The 21,143-nt window shown below is 48.1% G+C and overlaps 1 protein-coding gene across 8 annotated transcripts in view; it reads right to left on the bottom strand.

The window, feature by feature from the left end:
- The window catches only part of shank3 (SH3 and multiple ankyrin repeat domains 3), a 467,801-nt gene that overhangs the window by 45,132 nt on the left and 401,526 nt on the right, over positions 1-21,143 (bottom strand). For 6 of the 8 annotated variants that reach the window (XR_010006367.1, XM_062981259.1, XM_062981262.1 and 3 more), the window contains exons 17-20: positions 16,890-16,970; positions 13,682-13,705; positions 4,269-4,396; positions 1,589-1,679 (exon numbers count right to left, since the gene is read on the bottom strand). Coding sequence is in view for 7 of the 8 variants with exons in the window: in XM_062981259.1 (XP_062837329.1) it covers positions 1,589-1,679; positions 4,269-4,396; positions 13,682-13,705; positions 16,890-16,970 (324 nt within the window). In the remaining variant the exon portion in view is untranslated. The remainder of the gene's footprint in view (positions 1-1,588; positions 1,680-4,268; positions 4,397-13,681; positions 13,706-16,889; positions 16,971-21,143) is intronic. The other 2 variants (XM_062981260.1, XM_062981261.1) reach the window with 2 other exon arrangements.

Below are 21,143 nucleotides of genomic sequence, written 5' to 3'. Positions count from 1 at the left end.
TGGCTGCTTATTAATTAGCAAGTTGTTTTCCTAAGAGTTAGTTCAGGCAACGTAGTGTTCAAGGGAGAAGCTAGGCCTGAGTTCTCTGGTTCTTGTTTCAAGTCAAGCCTTGATTTTGCATTCAAGTATTCTGGAAGCTTTTTATGTTCTTGTTTTGTATTCTTGCTCAAATTTACTACGTATACGTATCTTTGCTTGTGGACTTATGCTATACTGGTGACTTTCTGGCTATTCCTGGACTATATTACCTTGGGATTTTCATGAGACATTTGGATTACTGCCTGGTTATCACCTATTGCTGACACTTTCCTGGATTATACATCATCTATCCTTATTCCTGATTTTTCCTAAATTTTATGTGTTTTTAAAATAAACTGTTTGCTTATAACTCTGGACTCTTGTGTAGTGCATAGGGATTTCCAGGCCTGGGGTGCAACAGTGTTGAATGGCGGTTCCCAACCTTTGGCCCTTCAGCTGAAGTTTTGGAATTCAGCGCCCAGGATTCCTGACAGTTGGCCAAGCTGGCTGAGCTCCCTGGAGTTGAAGTTGTAGAAGCTGGGAGGGCCAAAGTCCTGGGAAGGTTTCTTTGCACGTGTTTCTCATAAAGACCCTTCCCAAAAGCACATCTGCCATACTTAGAGGAGAGCATCATGGTTGAGAAAGATGTCAGGGTATTGTGTATTGTGAAATGTTAAAATCAATCTGGATTCAGCAATTATGGAGTTAATGAGAGTCTGCTATGATTGATGTATCACAGGACCAATGGGGTCAAGTGTGTTTTGACCGGGACTTACTATCTTGGTTCCTGTGGAATGCGAGGGAGGAGTTTCCTGTGTAGAACAGAGAACAGCGATGAGCAATGTGCTGTGTGTGTGCATGGGTGCTTTCGGCAAGCACTCATGGAGGAAAGGACTGAATTGACTCTATTTGTATATAGATCATGTAAATAAAGTTTAATCAACAGTTGGACTTCGTCTGCTGGAGTGAGTTTATCCAGTGCTGTTTTCCACACGGGGAAACAGTCTGGAGAGAAGGAGGTGAACCGGGATGGTGAATTTTTTGGATTTCACTCTGCTACCCATCATCCCCGCTGACAAAAGAGAGGTGGCCACTCTGCTATCCTGCATCTCAGGCTAAAGCACAAACTCTAAGGCCCAGTCACTCTTGTCATGGAGCACAAACCTCTTCCAGCCCATAGTATGCAACAGCAGACCACATAAGAAGGACAGAAATGCCCTCTGGTTTTGCCCCAGTTGCCCCAGTTTCCTCCGCATTGGAGCCTCTATCGTCAATGCCATGCCACATTGAGCTCCTGTTCCTAGAGCAACTGCATTACAGGAGCATTGGGTCTGAATTTTGAGGCTTAAGCAGGGTATAAATAAGAAGACAGATGGATAGACAGATAGATGGATGGACAATCTGCCAAAGTAGCCTAACCTTTCAAATCTTTCTGAGAAAGGCTGCTAGTCTTAGAGAAACGGAGGCAGTTCTGCTGAAAACTCGGGACCTCTGAAAGCCGCTGGATCAACACTGTGTGCTTTTAAGACATAGAAAGCATTCTGGATGACAGAGGAAGCAAAAGGCTTACCTACAGATTTTGTCCGCGGGATTCCTTTGCGCAGGGAGACGTGAGGCTTCTCCGGCCCGCCATGCGCCATCCCCTGCCGCTCAAACAGCGACTGGAAAAGAAACAGGACAAGAGTGACCCCAAGTCTGCTGGGAGCAGAAGAAACATCATGCTGCTCTGGGTTTAGGGTTTTCACCGGTTCCTCAGAAAGAGCACTGGGGCCATAACAGCCCTCCCACTGCTCCCCGTTATGAACAAGTGGCCTTGGCTGCAAAAGCTGTGCCCGCCTTTTGTGAGACAGGAGGTACTAGAGCTTCCACAAATATAAGAAAAGCATCTAAACCTCAAAGGCCACACATGCCTCTGACTGAAATGCTGCTCAAGGAAACAAAGCTCATTTCCCCCACCTAAGTACCTCTTGTGCCCTGCTGGCACCTTCCCCTTGACGCATTGGAAAGACAAATTACTGGGAAGGACAGCAGCTGCATGTTTGCCACATTTGCCCTCCTTGGAACGGATGAGGCCAAAGCGCCATCCCAGGAAGAACATTCTTCCTAGAGTCCCAGCTTGGCGTAACTGCTGCTAGTAATACATGCCAATGCAGTGCCATGGCGGGCGGATGCTTGGCAGCAGAAAGCCCCCCCCCCCCCCCCCAGCTAAGTGTCATATAATAATCTTTGCCATGCCAGGTCGCATTTTGGCATTCCTCCTTTACAGGATTCCAGAGGCAGCTGGTGGGTTTCCTGCTGAACAGAATGTGGCTGTCACTCCTTCATTTTGCAAAGCCCAGCAAGCCTAATTCTAGCCCAAGGAGGCAACACAATGGGTGCACAGCAAATATCCTTCTATGAGGTTATGTGATCTGTTTTTATTACTCCCATTGTACAGAAGATCCCTGACAGAGATGATGATGATGATGATGATGATGATGATTATTATTATTATTATTATTATTGCGATGTCGAAGGCTTTCATGGCCAGAATCACTGGGTTGCTGTGAGTTTTCTGGGCTGTATGGCCATGTTCCAGAAGCGTTCTCTCTTGACGCTTCGCCCACACCTATGGCAGGCATCTTCAGAGGTTGTGAGGTCTGTTGGAAACAACCTCAGAGGTTGTGAGGTTTGTTGGAAACATATCTGTGGAATGTACAGGGTGAGAGAAAGAGCTCTTGTCTGCTTGAGGCAAGTGTGAATGGTGCAAGTGGCCACCTTGATTAGAATTGAATGATCTTGCTGCTTCGGGGAGATAGGTCGGAATACAAATTATTATTATTATTATTATTATTATTATTATTATTATTATTATTATTATTATTATTATGATGATGATGATGCCTGGCTGCTTCCTGCCAGGGGAATCCTTTGTTGAGAGGTGTTAGCTGGCCCTGATTGTTTCCTGAATGGAATTCATTCCCGTTTTCTGAGTGTTGCTCTTTATTTGCTGTCTTGATTTTTGCGTTTCTTAATACTGATTATGACATATCCAGACTAACAAGCTGGTTCTAAAGGGAGGGACTTCGGGGGAAATTGATGCCCCCTAAATAGGAGGAACTTGGCAGTGTTGTTGAAAGCTTTCATGGCTGGAATCACTGGGTTGCTGTGAGTTTTTCGAGCTGTCTGGCCATGTTTCAGCAGCATTCTCTTCCGACGTTTCACCTCCATCTGTGGCTAATGTATTCCTCAGAGGTCTGGAATCCTGTTCTCTGAGTATTCTTTATTTACTGTCCTGATTTTAGAGTTTTTCAATACTGGTAGCCAGATTGTGTTCATTCATATGCTGTGTCCAGGTTAGTTCATCAAGGGCTCTTCTATGGCTGATTCCTCTGGTTGAATTAGTCTGCAGACGTCAGGAGAGAATGCTTCTGGAACATGGCCATATAGTCCGGAAAATGTACAGCAATCCATTATGATGATGATGATGATGGATACCCCCTTTATCTCCGCAAAGGGGACTCAAAGCAGCTATTACCTAAAACATGTTATAAAGCATGGAATGGGCAAACTTGGGCCCTCGAGGTCTTTTGGACTTCAACTCCCACAATTCCTCAGGCCCCTTTCCTTTTACTTTTCCCTTTCCTTTTCTGCTTAAGCAGCTGAGGAGGAAAAGGAAGGGGCCTGAGGCTGTTAGGAATCGTGGGAGTTGAAGTCCAAAACACTTGGAGGGCCCACGTTTGCCCACGCCTGTTATAGAGGACAGGGATCCATCCATCATTTAGAGTGGCTAAGCTCTGTGTGGCAGCTATAAAAAATAAGGAAGCAGTTTGTAGATGTTTTACACTCCTGGTCTGTGACCATTATAATAAAATTCACTCATTGCTTCAATGCACCTGGGCTAATACGACAATAGCTACAGAAAGACAACTCTTCCCACTTGACATCGTATTTTCCATCTCTCCATGTGTGCTCAAATGTTATGGCGTTTCAGCGTACGCACATGTTATGGCAAAGCATATTCTGACTTAACCAGAAGTTTTGTACAGTATGTTGTGTCTGGCAGGCATTTCAACACTCCTGGCGATGAATTCAACACACGCCAGCGTTCTCTCTCAATCTGCCTGTCTTGACTTTTCAGCAAAGGGAAATCCCTCAGGTGCCTCAGCCTGGGATCTGAGGCTTTGCAGCCTCCTCTTTCCCGAACCCCTTTCCCCAGTTTGTGGCTTCCCCTTCCCTGCCCGCCCCCCATTCCCTCCTGTCGCTCTCACACTAATCTCCGCAGGAGTGATTCTCCGGCTGGTCGGTCTCTGCTTCACCGTGGCTGCCCGGGAATCAGCTTCGACGATGTCGGCTCTCAGCGAAGGCTCAGCAGCGGCCAAGATCTCATCCAGCTTCTCTGCAAAATCAGACACACCAGACCTGTGAGCTGGGCCCTGGACCACCGGTTGAGAAGCTGAGCTCTACTGCAAGGAAAGGAATGGGGTGGCAGTCGGGGAGGTAGGGGCCCTTCTGAGGGCTCAGGAAGAAGGCGGCAGAAGGTGCTCCATTCACCTTGCAGGGAAAGCTCCTTCCCCAAGTAGTGCAACCCTACAGATCCTTGAAGGTGACCGGAGGGCTACTTCAGCCCTTCCTTTGCTCTCTACACCATGAATGGAGTGAAGGAGATGCCATCATCCCAAGAAGAGGCTCAATATAACCATGTCAAAGTGGAGCATCTCCCAGGCTGCCTTCACCAGGTGCCTACACCTGAAGGGCCATGACCTGGGAAAGAAATTTCCCCTGAAAACCCTTGACATTTGTTCTCTCAAACCCAGTCACCATGTCAATTCTGCCCTATTTAAAGTGTTCAGGCTTCTGTTTATACTTGTGTATGCAACATGAACTTCTGGCCCCTTTTTTTTTAAAAAAAATGTACCTGGACAAAAGCGGCTTTTGGTACCCTTCCAGTGATTTTTGTTCCAACCTGTTCCAGCTCCCTTCTATCATCATTCTCACTGTATGGAAGTGATACGGGGCAGTCTTCAACCCTGAAGACCACTCTTACCTATCTAGGCTCTTTCAATATGTCACACTGGCAGTGCAGAGCTCCTTCCTGCTCACGGTGAGGAGCCAATTGGATTCTTGGTCTGCAAGTATTTTTTTAAGGGCACCAACAAGCAGCTTGTGATGGAAGAGATCTGAAGCAGCCTCCTCGGCAACATGGCCAGGGTTCTTGACCTCGGCCCTGACTGAGACTTTGCCATGTGCTGAACTGAGTTTCAAGAAGTTTCATTCCGTATAAGAAAGATTAAATCAGAGTTTTGGGTATCCTACCTTGCAGCATCCTTCTCCAGTCATAACTTAGAACGTTAGAGAAGCAGTTCACATCTCAATGACACCTTGGAACCAACCATAAGCTAAGGAAACAACACCAAAAGTCTTGAGGAGCTCTAAGTGAAAAATAGTCCTTTATCTATACAGTAGAGTCTCACTTATCCAACATAAACAGGCCGGCAGAACGTTGGATAAGCGAATATGTTGGATAATAAGGAGGGATTAAGGAAAAGCCTATTAAACATCAAATTAGGTTATGATTTTACAAATTAAGCACCAAAAATCATGTTATACAACAAATTTGACAGAAAAAGTAGTTCAATAGGCAGTAATGCTATGTAGTAATTACTGTATTTACGAATTTAGCACCAAAATATCACGATGTATTGAACACATTGACTACAAAAATGTGTTGGATAATCCAGAATGTTGGATAAGTGAGACTCTACTGTATATATAAAAGGGTAATGAAATTTCGGCCTAGGACAAAACAACAAAACTACACATCCCAGAAACACTAAACTTGGCAGCACAACCCCTCATCCATGCCTCTACGTTCATACAACAAAAAGAAAAGAAAAATAAAGTCCTAATTAGAGGGAGAGGAATAATTGTTTTTATCTAATTGCTGCCAGTTAGAAGGCTAAGCTCCGCCCACTTGGTCTCCTAGCAACCCACTCAGCCCAGATTATCAGATTTTAACTGGATTATATGGCAGTGTAGGCTCAAGGCCCTTCCACACAGCTATATAACCCATTTATAATCTTATATTATCTGCTTTGAACTGGATTATTTTGAGTCCACACTGCCATATAATCCACTTCAGTGTGCATTTTATACAGCTATGTAGAAGGGGCCTCATCCAGTTTTAAGCAGATAATATAAGATTATAAATATAATATGTAATAATTACTGTGATATAATAATACAGAACAATATAATCTCTAAAATCAGGACAGTAAATAAAGAACAACACTCAGAAAGCATAAGCCACAGCAACGCGTGGCCGGGCAAAGCTAGTCATTTATAGAGAAGTAGACTTGTTCTCCGGCTGCAGCAAAGCTGAGGAAGGCAGGGTCACATTCTTTCTGATCTTGGAAGCCAAGTCCTGGTTAGGCCTTGGGCAAGGGATCGCCAAAGGATCCCAGGTGCTGCGGGCTCTATTTCAGAGGAAGGACCTGGCAAAACCACCTCTGAGGGTTCCTTCCCTAAGAAAAACTCTCTGCAATTCAGGCCATAGCAACCTGGAGGTACATATAAACACACGTAAGTGTTGTCGAAGGCTTTCATGGCAGAAATCACAGGGTTGTTTTGCGTTTTCAGGGCTGTATGACCATGTTCCAGAAGTATTCTCTCCTGAAATTTCGCCCACATCTATGGCAGGCATCCTCAAGGGCAGCTAACGACTCTGAACAAAAGATTCCCCCAGTCCAGGACATGAAGCTTGGAAGGCCATTTAATGCTAATCAAGGCGATTAACTACAACATTTACACTGGCTTCCAACAAACAAGAGTTCTTCCCTCCCACCCAGGACCTTCCACAGATATATAAACCTTCCTTGCTTAGTTTCTCCATACCTCACAACCTTTGAGAATGCCTGCCATAGATGTGGGCGAAACGTCAAGAGAGAATGCTTCTGGAACATGGCCTGGCAGCCCGGAAAACACACAACAACACACATAAGTGTCTATTCAGAGGACAGAATAAAAAAAAAACAGCAATGCTGGTTCCTATAGAAATAACCAAGGCTGACTAATGAAGAACAAAGATCTAGAGCCATAGTTTTCAGAAACCACTCAGTCTGTAGGAAGCACTAGTCCTTTTCATTCTTCTCTCTCCCTGAAGAATGCCGCCAATCCTTCATTCCCACAGATTCTACAGTGACCCAGTTCCCACCAGCTAAGCTTCATTTGGGACATCTCATTTCCTAGAATAGCCACGGGACATGATGTTGACAAGGTGGGATGTTGCCTGAAAAGGTACACACCTACGAGGCAGGGATACTGCTGGGGACGAATACTACTGCTACTATTACTACTACTACTACGACTACTACTACCGTGTTTCCCCGAAAATAAGGCAGTGTCTTATATTAATTTTTGCTCCTAAAGATGCGCTAGGTCTTATTTTCCGGGGAAGTCTTATTTTTCCATGAAGATGAATTCACATTTATTGTTGAACAAAAAACATTTGTTCAACATTATTATATACTGTACAGTAGTTGTCATCACAAACCAGCATAAGCAGACAAACTGTGAATCCTATCAAGAACTTCTTGTTACTACCATTATTTCCATGTACAACACTCTATGGTATCTATCTTTACCGATCTTGCATGCTCTGGTGTTCTGTTCGGCGGGCATGCTTCCAAACAAAAACTTTGCTAGGTCTTACTTTCAGGGGAGGCCTTATATTTAGCAGTCCAGCAAAACCTCTATTTGGTCTTATTTTCTGGGGATGTCTTATTTTAGGAGAAACAGGGTATGATGACTACTTGCTGAGCACAAAGAAAACATTTTGCAAGATGTGCAGGTGCAGTTTGTCACCTGGTCTTCCTGCTGAGTAACAAGAGGAAGACATGTCTTGGCTGTGTCTCTGCACAATCCCAGCCCGAGCTCCTTGACGAAAGCAAGAGCAGGTCTTGTGGCTGACTTCAGTTCAGTGGCACTCAGAATGGTGTTTATTTATTATTTTTTTACAGCATTTATATTCCGCCCTTCTCACCCCGAAGGGGACTCAGGGCGAATCACATTACACAAATAGGCAAACATTCAATGCCTTTTAACATATAACAAAGACAAGACAAACATAGGCTCCGAGCGGGCCTTGAACTCATGACCTCTTGGTCAGAGTGATTCATTGCAGTGATTCATTGCAGCTGCTCTCCAGCCTGCGCCACAGCCCGAGCCTGGTGTCCTGAGGGTGGGCTTAAGGCTGTAGATCAGGCATGGGCCAACTTTGGCCCTCCCTCCAGGTGTTTTGGACTTCCAGCTCCCACCATTCCTCACAGCCTCTGGCCCCTTCCTTTCCCCCCTCAGCCGCTTAAGCGGCTGAGGGGGGAAAGGAAAGGGCCAGAGGCTGTGAGGAATGGTGGGAGTTGGAAGTTCAAAACACATAGATGGCCGAAGTCCGGGCTGTGGCGCAGACGGGAGAGCAATGAGTCACTGACCAGGAGGTCATAAGTTCGAGGCCCGCTCGGAGCTATGTTGTTCGTCTTTGTCCTGTGTTAAAAAGGCATTGAATGTTTGCCTAATATGTGTAATGTGATCCGCCCTGAGTCCCCTTCGGGGTGAGAAAGAAGGGCGGAATATAAATGATGTAAATAAATAAATAAATAAATAAGTCTGCCCATGCTTGCTCTAGACCTAAGCTAGGAAAGGCTGAAGTAACAATGCTGTCACATGCAAAATCCCTTTGCCTCCACCCGCTGTCTGGCACCTGGAAGTAATGCAAAGATTCTTTGCTTTCAGACACCATTCCTTGTGTCAGCTTTCTCTGTCTCTTTTCTCAATTCTGTTCTTGCCACTGGGTCACGCAGCCCCCCTTCTCCTCCAATGCAGCCCATCTCTTCCTGCCAGGCGATGCTCATCGGTCACCGTCAGACTCATCCTGCAGCCTCCTTGCATGCAGTGGCTGTGAAAATGTTCCTTTTTTATTAATTCTCAGTTTTCTCCTCAGGCTCCCATGGGCCTGGGCCAGCCACACACACAGACAGGAGGAACGCTCCTCCTCCTCCTCCTCTGCAATTGCTGACTTCCTCAAGAGCATCTTGGAAAGAGATACCATCTCCTTCCCCCATTCTCCATTTTGCCTTGGCGACAGCAACCATGAGGCTGCATTTGGCTCGGATGATGAGACTCAGAGATGCAGGAAGGGGGACTGGTCTCGTTTTTGGGTGCCTGCATGGATTCATTGGGTGTCCGGCTTGCATGGCCCAGGGCATCCCTAATGCGCCCTCACTGTCTGGTTGTACTCTAAGGACCCAAGGCGGGCGTCACAGTGTACTTCTTTTAAAATTAATTTTTATTCTGAATTAAAGAGAATAATATTTTTTTTCCATAATATATAGAACTATAAAACTACTAGACTACCGGGCTGTGGCGCAGGCTGGAGAGCAGCCTGCTGCAATAATTCACTCTGACCATGAGGTCATGAGTTCAAGGCCAGCCCGTGGCGGGGTGAGCACCCGTCAATTAAAAAAAAAAATAGCCCCTGCTCGTTGCTGACCTAGCAACCCGAAAGATAGTTGCATCTATCAAGTAGGAAATAAGGTACAGTAGAGTCTCACTTATCCAAGCTAAACGGGCCGGCAGAAGCTTGGATAAGTGAATATCTTGGATAATAATGAGGGATTAATGAAAAGCCTATTAAACATCAAATTAGGTTATGATTTTACAAATTAAGCACCAAAACTTCATGTTATACAACAAATTTGACAGAAAAAGTAGTTCAGTACGCAGTAATGTTATGTTGTAATTACTGTATTTATGAATTTAGCACCAAAATATCATGATATATTGAAAACATTGACTACAAAAATGGCTTGGATTATCCAGAGGCTTGGATAAGCGAGGCTTGGATTAGTGAGACTCTACTGTACCACTTATAAAAGGTGGGGAGGCAAGTTTAACTAATTTACGACACTGGAATGAGGAAGTGCCGTCAGAGTGGATGATGAAGCAGCTGCTCCCCCCTGTGGCCAGAATCGAACATCCCCTGAGGAGAAGGTTAAATTGCCTCTGCATCTGTCTCTGTCTTGGTTCGATGTGTATATGGGCATTGAATGTTTGCCCTATATGTAGATAATGCGATCCGCCCTGAGTCCCCTTCGGGGTGAGAAAGAAGGGCGGAATATAAATACGGTAAATAAATAAATAATAGATCTAGCACAACTAATTTTAAAATAACCACCCTAATCTAAAACATACATAGACTGATAAGTACATCAGGCACACCACCATTAGAACTATCCTAGGGAACTCACACCCATTGTGTGTTGATTTTTTACACCTTGTTATCCTAATTCCTTTAGCTGCACTTCTGCCTTTGGCTACACTGGCTTTAGCACAGCAGGTGCGTTAACACAGCAACTTAAACCATCAGCTTTAGTAATTCTTGACAGTTCAAACCCCGGGTCAGGGTGAGCTCTTGTCCTTTAGCCCAGCTTCCACCTACCTAGCGGTTTGAAAACAAAATGGCAGTAGATAAATTGGTACCACTTAAAAGCGGGGAGGTATTTTAAGGAACCCATAAGGAAATGCCAGGAAAATGCCAGCTATTCGATCAAAGGAGGAAGTTTACGAACAAAGCTCTTCAGCAGGGAGATGGAGCAACATCGCCGCTCCCTCCTGGCTGGAACTGAGCACAAGCCTCCAAGATGCTGAAGATGGGAAAAGCCTCTACCTCTATTCTGTGAACAATGGACAGTCTTTTCTGTGCACACACAGAACTGAATGTTTGCCACATAAGTATGTTCTGTGGTTCACCCTGAGTCCCCTTTAGAGTGAGGAGGGCAGAATATAAATACGGTAAATAAATACATTTAATAACATTCCCCCAATTCAGGGATGGGCCTTTTGGATTTCAATTCCCACAATTCCTAACAGCCCGTAAGCTGGTTGGGATTTTTGGGAGTTGAAATCCAAAATACCTGGAGAGCCAAAGTTTGCCCAGTCCTGCTCTCATTCATAAATCCAATAGCTTAAAAAGTGATAAACTAGTCCCAATCTTTCTTGAAGCTGGTGTAAGTCACAGTGTTCTAAAAGACTTCCATCTTAAAGGAGAACAGCTTCACAAGTGAAGATTTTGGCTGGAGAAGTGGTGGGGAAATCTTGGAGATTAGGAAAGGTACTTTGTTGGATTGGATGGCCCGTGAGGTCTCTTCCAACTCTAGGATTCTGTGATTCTGTAACGCTAAGAACTTCCCATCCAGCATAGCCACTGAGAAATGTAACACAAAATACCTTTCCTGAGCTCTGCGGAGGGTCCTTAGCCATGGTATGGCCAGCATTATTTGACTCCAAACAGCCCATGTGGTGTGTGTGCATATGTACATGCATATGCACACACACACATCTGCAAAAAACACCCTAGAATGAGAAACCCCAAGGCCTTTGAGGTTAGCTGTCTGGACAATCACAAAGGCTAAAAGGACACAGTCCCATAGTGGGGAAATGCAACATCCCATTCTGCCACAGCAGCAAGGATTTGTGGATGGTCCCATCCAGTTGCCCCCCTGCCAGCCGCGCAACCCCCTTGAAGCCCTCTGGATGCTGCTCCTCAACAGAAGTGGTGGTTGTGCCTCTGGCTGTCAACAGAGAGCCTGCCTGACTTAACAGGGCTCTGCATGCAGCCTATCGCCCATCTTGGGTACCTTGTCCCCTTTAAAGAGAACGTCTGGCACATCCCACCACTTCCTCCAACGGGAAGCTCTTTGTAAACATTTTGTCATTGCCTGCTTTGGCGCATTCGTCTGTGGCCTCTGCAGCTCTAAGCTTGGCTTCCTTCCTCTAGGGCCTTCAGCCTTGTTTCTGAACCAACAGTTGGTCTTCTCCTGAAGGCCTCCTGTATGTCATGGTGCCTCTCAACACCTTCCCTGGACCACCTCCTTGAGAAAAGGATGACGGTAGGTCAATTATTCTAGACCAGGCATCGGCAAACTTCGGCATTCCTCCAGGTGTTTTGGACTTCCACAATTTAACTTCAACAGCCGGTAGGCTGTTAGGAATTGTGGGAGGTGAAGTCCAAAACACCTGGAGGGAAAGCCAAAGTTTGCCCCTGCCTGATCTAGACTCTACCCAGAAGACAATAAAAGCCCATCTCTTGGAAAGACCAGGTGATTGGGAGTCTCTGCTGCAAGCTTTTTTGTGGGCTGGGGATGAATACTCTTTTCAGCTAAAGTAGGAGATATCGTTGTTGCTCCTCCTTCCCCGTGCCCTTGGCGTTTTAAATTTGCTGGACAGTTGACTTTGTATGCCTTGTGATGTCATTATGCCTGTTTATCACATCCCTATGGTTTCTGCTGTAAGGGCATTGTTCATACAATGTCACATTAACCCACCCAAGCCCCATCTGCTTTCATGCTTGCCTTGACTTCAGTGATTGTAATTTTCTACAGATTTTAAAATCTGATTCCACTGGTGTTTTGCAACATCACACATTAGTTCTTCTTTGAACCCCAAATGGAGCTCAGTGTGTCCACTTTCTGGATCAATGAAGAGAATTAACAGCAACCTTTCTTGATGTCTTTAATCCATTATAAGGGCATTTTATCTATTTATTGCATGGTATATCTTGTGGGGTATTCTTGATTGGAAGAAATCCTTTTAAATAGCAGAGACACAGGATGGGTTTTGAGGCTACAGAATGGCAAGACCTGCAGTGCTTGAGCAGTTGTCATGACCCAAGATTGCTGCCCATGCTTTTGATGGTGTTCTACTATTTAATACTTTCCTCAACTAATATTAATGTAATACTTTGAGACCACCGAGGTTCGGGAAGGGTGGTACATTCAACACTTGGCACTGGCTGCAAGTGACTGACCAGACAGACCTCCCAGAATCAATGTGTTGTCGAAGGCTTTCATGGCCGGAATCACAGGGTGGTTGTGTGTTTTCCGGACTGTATGGCCATGTTCCAGAAGTATCCTCTCCTGACATTTCGCCCACATCTATGGCAGACATCCTCACCTCACCTCGGGATGTCTGCCATAGATGTGGGTGAAACCTCAGGAACTTCTGGAACATGGCCATACAGCCCGGAAAACACACAACAACCCTCCCAGAATCATGTGCAATGTTGCAGAGGCTGCCTGAGCTCTGCTCTCCATCCGGTGCTGCTTTGAAGGTGCCCAGTGGACACAGGCCCAGAATCCTATGGATGATTTACACCTTATATTCGACCTGCAACATTTGCAGTTTTCACTTTTGCAGATTTGATTGTTCTTGGTTTTGATTACTATGTTGGATATCTCCCTTCATTGGGGCTAAAGCCTCCTTGTCTTGGGGCTGTCCTTGTTTACCTGGGGGACAAAGCAGCCTTGGCCTCTCACTTGACCAAACTGGTGTAGGTATGCGGACAGAGAGGTATCCTCTGCCTACAGGTCAGCGGGGTCTAGCTGTAGTCCAAAGTGGCACTGACGGTGACCTCCATCCCCTTCCTTCATCCAAGGAAGGGGCCTCCAGCAGTGTGGCCACCTCATTCTTTCCGGGCCAGCCCATAGTAACGCCGGACTTAGCGCGGACCACCCGGGTTCGACCACAATAGAGCATTGACACTGGGCGCCTTCCTGCCATGTTGGGGAAAGAGGGAGGGCAACCTGGACCAAGGGAGGTGGGATGGGCCCTGATCCAGGGCGGGTGCACTCACCCCCTTTCCTCCTCCGCATCGAGGCTTGGAATCAAGAAACAAAGCACAAGACATGAGTGGCAGGTTGGCATGCGCCCCCCTCCGCCCCTCCAGGCCCCCACCCTTCCTTGGGGAGACCCCTCCCCTCTGGACTTCCAAGAAGACCCTGCTTTGGCTGCACGCTCCTTCTTGGAGGGGGAAAGGAGCAGCACTGGGAGAGGAGCAGTCCAAGCGCACCCTTTCCCCTTTCCTTGCATGCGCTGCTTTTCATGCATCCTCATTCCAATGGGGAAATTGGACCAGCAGTTTCTGTCTGATCACTTCCTGGCGTCTGGCTGTCTCCTTTCCAAAACCCTCCTTGACTTCTATATTCCTTGGGAAGGCTTACTGGCCTTTTTGGTGACAGTTTTTTTAGTGTTTCCACACTAAAAGGTTGCACCCAAAAAGGCCAATGAGCAAAGTTTCAGCCTTCAAATGGGGGGCATGCATGGGCCTCTGTGGGAACCACTCTCAGCATTCTCCAGCCAGCATTGTTGCTAACCACTGGGAGCTGTATTCCAAATAAGTTGCATTTCCAAACGCTGGTGCAACTGCCTTTCCCTCTCTACACAATAACTCCGAGGAGAAGGCTTCCCATTCAATCTAAGCCATGCTTTTGTTGAAGAGCCTCTTCCTACTCTGACCAGTTTACCCAACATTTTTGCAAACATGGATGCAACGGAGAGGGCAGTGCATTGGGCCCAGCGTTTCCTGCCAGTGTCACTGTACAGACACGGGCTCCACGTGAGCTTTCTGTTTCAGTGTGTGGGATGTGTACTCCTGGCCCTCCAAAGACACCCCCTCCCCAGCCAAGAAGCCCTTGGACAACTGTACAACTAGCTTCAGTGACTGAGAACTGGCACACAACCCTCTGAAGAAATGCCTTTGAGGAAAGCTTTACCATCGTCCTTCCCAGGTGCTTTAAGACACCCTGGGAACACTGAAATTGCCTCCTTGGGAATTTCTACTTGAACGAGACCATGGACCAGCCTCAACCCTAGCTTTTGGTCTGAGACTTTTCACCTTCTGGAGAAACATCATCTCAACCCTTATGAAGCCAAAAGCCAGCCCACATTGTCCCAGTGGCAGCCAAACAGGATTACCGAATATACTCATGTATATGTTGATCTCATGTATAAGTTGAGGGCAAGTTTCGGGGCCAACATTTGGGACATTTGGATATGATCCTGGATAAGTTGAGGGTCATTTTGTTGAGAGGGGAAAGCACCAATGCCACCGCTGACACTTCTCCACCCAGGCATTTGAAAACAGCTAAACCAATGCTAGCAATGGAGACCACCATGTGACATTAGTGTTCAAGAGCTCGAGCAGGATTAAGCTTGGCACAGGAGCTTGATCAGTTTTAAGTTGAGTATTTAACATTTTTATTTCCTCTTAAGACATAAGAGGCCACTGCAGAGCATCCAAAAGCCTCATGAGAGAGGGGTCAAATGCCCAGAATTATAGGGGGTAGAAAAATAATATTTCCATATATGTGCAGGGATAGTGTAGGTAGGCGAATCAGATAGATTGCTGATCAGCATTCAAAAAGGACAGAAGCAGTGCCAAGGCAGAGAGAGAATTGGGGGGCTCAGTGCTTTCTTTAGTTTCTCCTGGGATAGACTAAGATTAAGAATTTCACTACAAAGAAGATGATAGTTTCTTTTTTTGATAGGAGATAGTGGATCAGACAAGCCAGGTTTTTTTGGGCTAATCTGACTATAAAAATCTAGAGTTATACATGAGTATATAGGATAGGTTGCCCAAAGGGGCCTAACAACACTTCACGGCCACCACCTGCTAGACTGTGAACCGTGGCCTCCCAAGTGTGGTTACAAAGTCCACACGGGCCTTCAAAGAAATTTGCACCATGCAATCCTCCAACGTCTCGGGAATCTAATGTCCAAAGTACATCTATCCAGCAAAATATACTACCCATCATTTTGCTCTATCCCCAAGCCTGTCTTGAGATAGTAACTCCCGCACACTAACACCTGAAGATGACCTGTCCTCCACGGGTCACCAGGAAGCTCCAGAGCCAGAGAAGGGGGTGTCCAAGAACATGCACAAAGGCCCTGGTGAGTGCTCACACATGCAAAAGTGCTGATGAAAAGGAGTGCCTGTTGCTGGAAGGACGAGGTAGGGTGGGCGGGAAGAGAAACGCAGGGGTACCACACAACAAAGGCGATCTAAAGTATCTGGATGGGTATGGAAAACTGGAAGGGAGGCACTTGCCCAATGTCACAGACCCACCACAACACAGAACTTTGGGGACGTGGAATGGATGAACGTACACAAGACGATGGGAAGAGCGGAATCATTCAGGAATGCTGGAGTGTTCAGAAGACCCAAGGGCTCTCTGGGGATCCTCAGTGGGGTACAAGAGGTTTGTGTGGAGATGGAGAACACTGGGCAAACCCAAGAGGGGCCACAGGAGGCCACCACATGAAGAAGAATGGAATCTTGGCAAAAGATGGCCCAGTAGGGCCTTGCCCGTAGAATATGGCTTTTTATGAGGCAAGATAAGAGATGCAGGCTCAGGAAGGGCAGTTCTTATTTCATCATTAAAGACCTTGCGGTGAAGGTAAGGTGTATCAGAGAGCATGGCCTGATGGCACCTGATTCAACTGGTCTGCAGGACTGAGACTTGAGGAATGCCTGGATGGGAGGCCACCTGGGAACCCATCATGCTCTGGCTTGGATTCCATGATGGATGAAGTGAGTGAGGCGATCAATATCAGAATCCACCACAGCAGCTGCTTGGCCAGGGACCTTGGACCCATAGTTGGGGATAGCAGGAGCCTTGCAGGGATCCCGATAGCCATAGCACTTCTGCATGGGTCCTTCCAAGACTGCTTCAAGGAAAGAAGTGCCCAGGAGCACATGTCTGGCGAAACCGACTTCTAGGCAACCACAGCACCCAGAAAGAGGAACAGGGGCACATGCAGGGGCCGTAGCAAGGAGTCACAGGGTGCAAATGAGGTGCCAAAGGGGGTTTGAGGAATGCTAAGTTATGGAGAAGTGGCTTTGAAGCTGCTTTCAAGCAGGCGGATGTGAGCGGGGTGGGTGCCTCTACAGCACTTTGAGCCTCTGGTCCACATGTAACAATGCGGTGATGCTCATCATGCCCATCCACCCACCCACACAATGCATGCCACTGGATCCTGCGGCGCCATGCGCTGGGACTTACCCAACTCCTCCAACTCGGCAGTCATGGACTTGGAGCGCAAGGTGAGCGTGGTGCTGGGGGCCCTCTTGGGGGGCGGTGGGGCTGAAAGGAAGAGAGAGGGCATTTTGCACTTGCGGTCCAGCAGCTTGCGTGGGGCGGCCAGGTGGAGGTGCCACTTCTTTTCCACGGCCTGGATCTCCTCGTACTCGCGGGAGGAGGAGGAGTCGCACTGCTGGAGGATCTTGTTCAGGCTGCGTGTGGAGGCAAACTTCTTCATGGTCTGAAGGGAGGGGAAGGGGAAGGGGAAGGAGGAGGGGGCTGGTCAGGTGTGAAAGCCGGGTGAGGGACCTGGGGCCCTCAAGACAGGAGTCTGCCGAAGATGGCCTCCATGGGTTCCTCTAGCAAGGAGAGGTCTCCATCTCAACGGCCGCTTTCCCCGTTTCCGCCATGTGCCTCCGGCTCCTAGGGCCCCATTTCCATGGTGAGGGCCCTGTTTCCTTTCCCGTCTAGCGCTCCCCTTGCCCAGGGGTTGGTTGCCCTGGGACTGGCCAGAGTGGTTGAGGCCTCCGGGCGGTGCAGCCGAGGTGTGTCTCTAGCAAGCGGGCCAGGGCGAAGGCCGGGCCAGGCTGAGGGACTTCCTAGCCCACCCAGCCAGCGGTGGTGCCCATGCCGGAGCAGCGAGACTCCATCTGCCATGGGTTTTGCAGGAGCGGATGGGGAGGCTGGCTCGTCACTTCTCTCCTCCGTAACAATGCAGGCTTCAACGCTGCTCCACGTTACTATGGAAACCTGCGCTTCCAGCTCGCCTGCATCAGAGACCCCAAACGGGCGGATGGAGCGGAGGAGAGCACGATTCCCACACACAAAAAACCAAGGGAGAGGAAGACACGGGTGTGTGCGGTGGTGCCTCTATGCAGCCGGGGCCTCAGAGCAAAGGCACAAGGACCTGAACAAAGAGGACTGGGAGTGCCAGCAGAGGATCTGGCTCCTTGGTGAATCAAGCCCTCGGAGGATGGACGGACACGCCAGGCTTGCACCGTGGGGAAAGTGCTGGATAATGCCTGCTTGCTGATCGAAGGCAGGGGGCGTTGGCTGGAAAAGAAAGTGCTCTTGGTGCCAGCCGAGTCACTGAAGGAGACACTTTGGTGCCCGTTTGCTTAGCATAGAACAAGGTGTGCTTGATGAAAGCAAGGCTTCGGCGCTTCCCTCTTTGGCGGAGACAGCGTTGGAGCGCCAGCCTCTTCGCACACGTGGACCAGTCTGTGGGATCCTGCCGGCTGATCCGCCTCTCACCCCAGGAGCAGATCCCAGGAGCGGGCAGTGGTGAGCAGGGCTGGCAGCGCAGTCCCGATCCTCTGTTGCCTGTGTTCTTGTGCAGGGATGAGATAATTGCAGCCCTGAGTCTCAGCACATGGGGTTGCCTTTCTTCTTCCTCTCTCCACCCATCGGCTGTCATATGGGGGGCCCATGCTTTGGGTACCGGAGGAGGAGGAGCGGGCTCTCGGAGCTCCCCCACCACTTCCTCCCCACCATATAGACCCACACAGCTAAAAATAGGTGGCAGCAGCGTAGTCTGTCCTCCCCTTGGCTTCCTTTGCCGTGTAGGAGGGGAGCTGCCTCCGCTTCCCAGCTCCCTCCCAGCTCGCCTCAGGCAACAATTCCTTGAAATTGGGGCCTATGGAGGAAGGCACTGTCTTCTGGGCTGGGAGGGTGGCCCAGGGCAGGCATCTCTGGCTTGGCACCTTTCCTTTGGAGGGAGAGCCTGGAGTCTAGAGGGAAGGTGCGCTGATGAGGAGTTGGAAGAGACCCCCAGGGCCATCTGGTCCATCCCCTCCCCCCCACCCCCGCTTTGCAGGAATATGTGTCCAAAGCACTGCTTCTGACAGACAGGTGGCCATCGAGCTTCTGCTTAAAACCATCCAGAGAAGGAGGAGACACCATCTCTGGATATCCTAAGGCCAACAGCTCTGACCACCAGGAAGTTCTTCCCTAATGTTTTGATAGAATCTCATCTGCAGCTCGAATCCATTCCTCCACTGTGCCCTAAGTCTCTGGAGCAGCAGAAAAGCAGTTTGCCCCCTCCTCATCAAATATTGACACATGCCTATGTGGTCCCAACTCAGCCTTCTCTTCTGCATGAAAGGCACCACGTAGGGACAGTTTCATAGAATCATAGAGTTGGAAGAAACTAGGACGCAATGGAACAATGGCTTTAAACTACAGGAAAGGAGATCCCACCTGAACATTAGGAAGAACCTCCTAACTGTGGAACTCTCTGCCCTGGTGTGTGGTGGAGGCTACTTCTTTGGAGGCTTTTAAGCAGACGCTGGATGGCCATCTGTCAGGGGTGCTTTGAATGCGATTTCCTGCTTCTTGGCAGGAGGTTGGACTGGATGGCCCATGAGGTATCTTCCATATCTATGATTCTATGAAACCAGGTGGGCCGTCTAGTCGAACCCCATTCTGCCAAAAAGCAGGAAATCAAAACATTGCTGACAGATGTTCATCCAGCCTCTGTCTAAAAGCCTCCAAATGAACCTCCACATTTCCGGGCAGACAGTTCCACTGCTGAATAGCTCTCTCAGTTAGGAAGTTCTTCATGTTCAGACGGAATCTCCTTTCTTGTTGTCTGAAGCTGTTGTTCCACCGTGTCGTAGTCTGCAGGGCAGCAGAAAACAAGCTTACGCCCTCCTCCCCATGACTTCCTTCCCCTCCATCTTGATCCATGGTACTCATCATGCCTCCTCTCTCTCAGCCTTCTCTTCTGTAGGATAAACATGCCCAGCTCTTTAAGCTGCTCCTCATAGGGCTTGTTCTCCAAACCCTTGATCCTTTTAGTTGCCCTCCTCTGGACACATTCCAGCTTAGAGTCAACATTTCCCTTCAATTGCAGTGCCCAGAATTGGGCACAGTGTGACTCCAGGTGTGGTCTGACCAAGGCAGAATAGAATAGAGGGGGAGCGTGATTTCCCTGGATCTAGGCCCTAGGCTATTTATGCAGGCCAAAATCCCATTGGCTTTTTTAGCTCCGCATGACATTGTTGGCTCATGTTCCCCTTCCTCCCCTCGAGGACTCCCAAGATCTTTATTTCCTCTTCCCCTCTTTCTCCTCCTGTCCTGCCACTAATCCTTCCCCAAATCCCATGTCCCTCCTGCACAGGACCCTCATCACACACTCTTTTCTCCAAGTTATTTCGGACTGCAAGCCTTCCATGGCTGACCCTTAACTCAATGGCACATGTATTCAGAGGGGCCTGTGGATGCAGCAGCTCATACTGGTGCTCCATAGAGGGCTGGCATTGCCCCAAAATTGATCAAACTCAATCATGGTTTTATTTCATCATCTTACATCACCCCGTGCTCCAAGATCACCAAACTGTGCAAACAGCACTTGCCTTTTAAATTGACAAGCGAGGGGTGGAGAGCGGGGTGGATGAGTCAACAAGGAGAGAAGTGACAGCAGCTTCCCCCTAACTCTGAACCCTTTTGCTCTACACCAGGCATGGGCAAACTTCGGCCATCTAGGTGTTTTCGACTTCAAGTCCTACAATTGTGGGAGTTGAAATCCAACACACCCGGAGGGCCAAAGTTTGCCCAAGTTTGCTCTACACACTTAGAGTGGCACCATTCCACATTAACCGCCATGATTACCCCATGGAATCCTACGATTTGGAGTTGCATTACAGCTCTCTGGCAAAGAACTTCAAGCGTCTCTCCCTGAACTGGAAATCCCATGACGGCAGTTCAAATTGAACGAAAGCTTTGTGGAAGGTGAAAAAAATATACAGGGCGATCCAGCATTGAATATAGAGTTCCAGCTTACACCGGAAGCATTTTCTTTCTGCAAAGGGCTAACTTACTTACTTACTTACTTACTTACTTAGGCGATCCCTCGACGTTCGAGGACGATGGTCTTCCAACCTTGGTATCTTGGGCGTGTGTTCTTAGGTGACTGAAGAGACCGATTCTTGACCCGCATATTCTCCCGCAGTGAGGACATCGGTTTCCAGGTGGAAGGCGGTCCCGGTCGGGGTTAGCTTGACGCTCCTTCCTCTTGGCACGTTTCTCCCTTAAGCCCTCCGTTCGTGCCTCTTCAAACTCCGCAGCACTGCTGGTCACAGCTGACCTCCAATTAGAGCGCTCAAGGGCCAGGGCTTCCCAGTTCTCAGTGTCTATGCCACAGTTTTTAAGGTTGGCTTTGAGCCCATCTTTAAATCTCTTTTCCTGCCCTCCAACATTCCGTTTCCCATTCTTGAGTTCAGAGTAGAGGAGCTG

The sequence above is a fragment of the Anolis carolinensis genome, chromosome 5 (genome assembly GCF_035594765.1).
Source record: "Anolis carolinensis isolate JA03-04 chromosome 5, rAnoCar3.1.pri, whole genome shotgun sequence".
In the NCBI taxonomy this organism is placed as follows: domain Eukaryota; kingdom Metazoa; phylum Chordata; class Lepidosauria; order Squamata; family Dactyloidae; genus Anolis; species Anolis carolinensis.
Note: the sequence above shows the minus strand (reverse complement) of the source record. Positions and strands in the feature narration are given on the sequence as shown.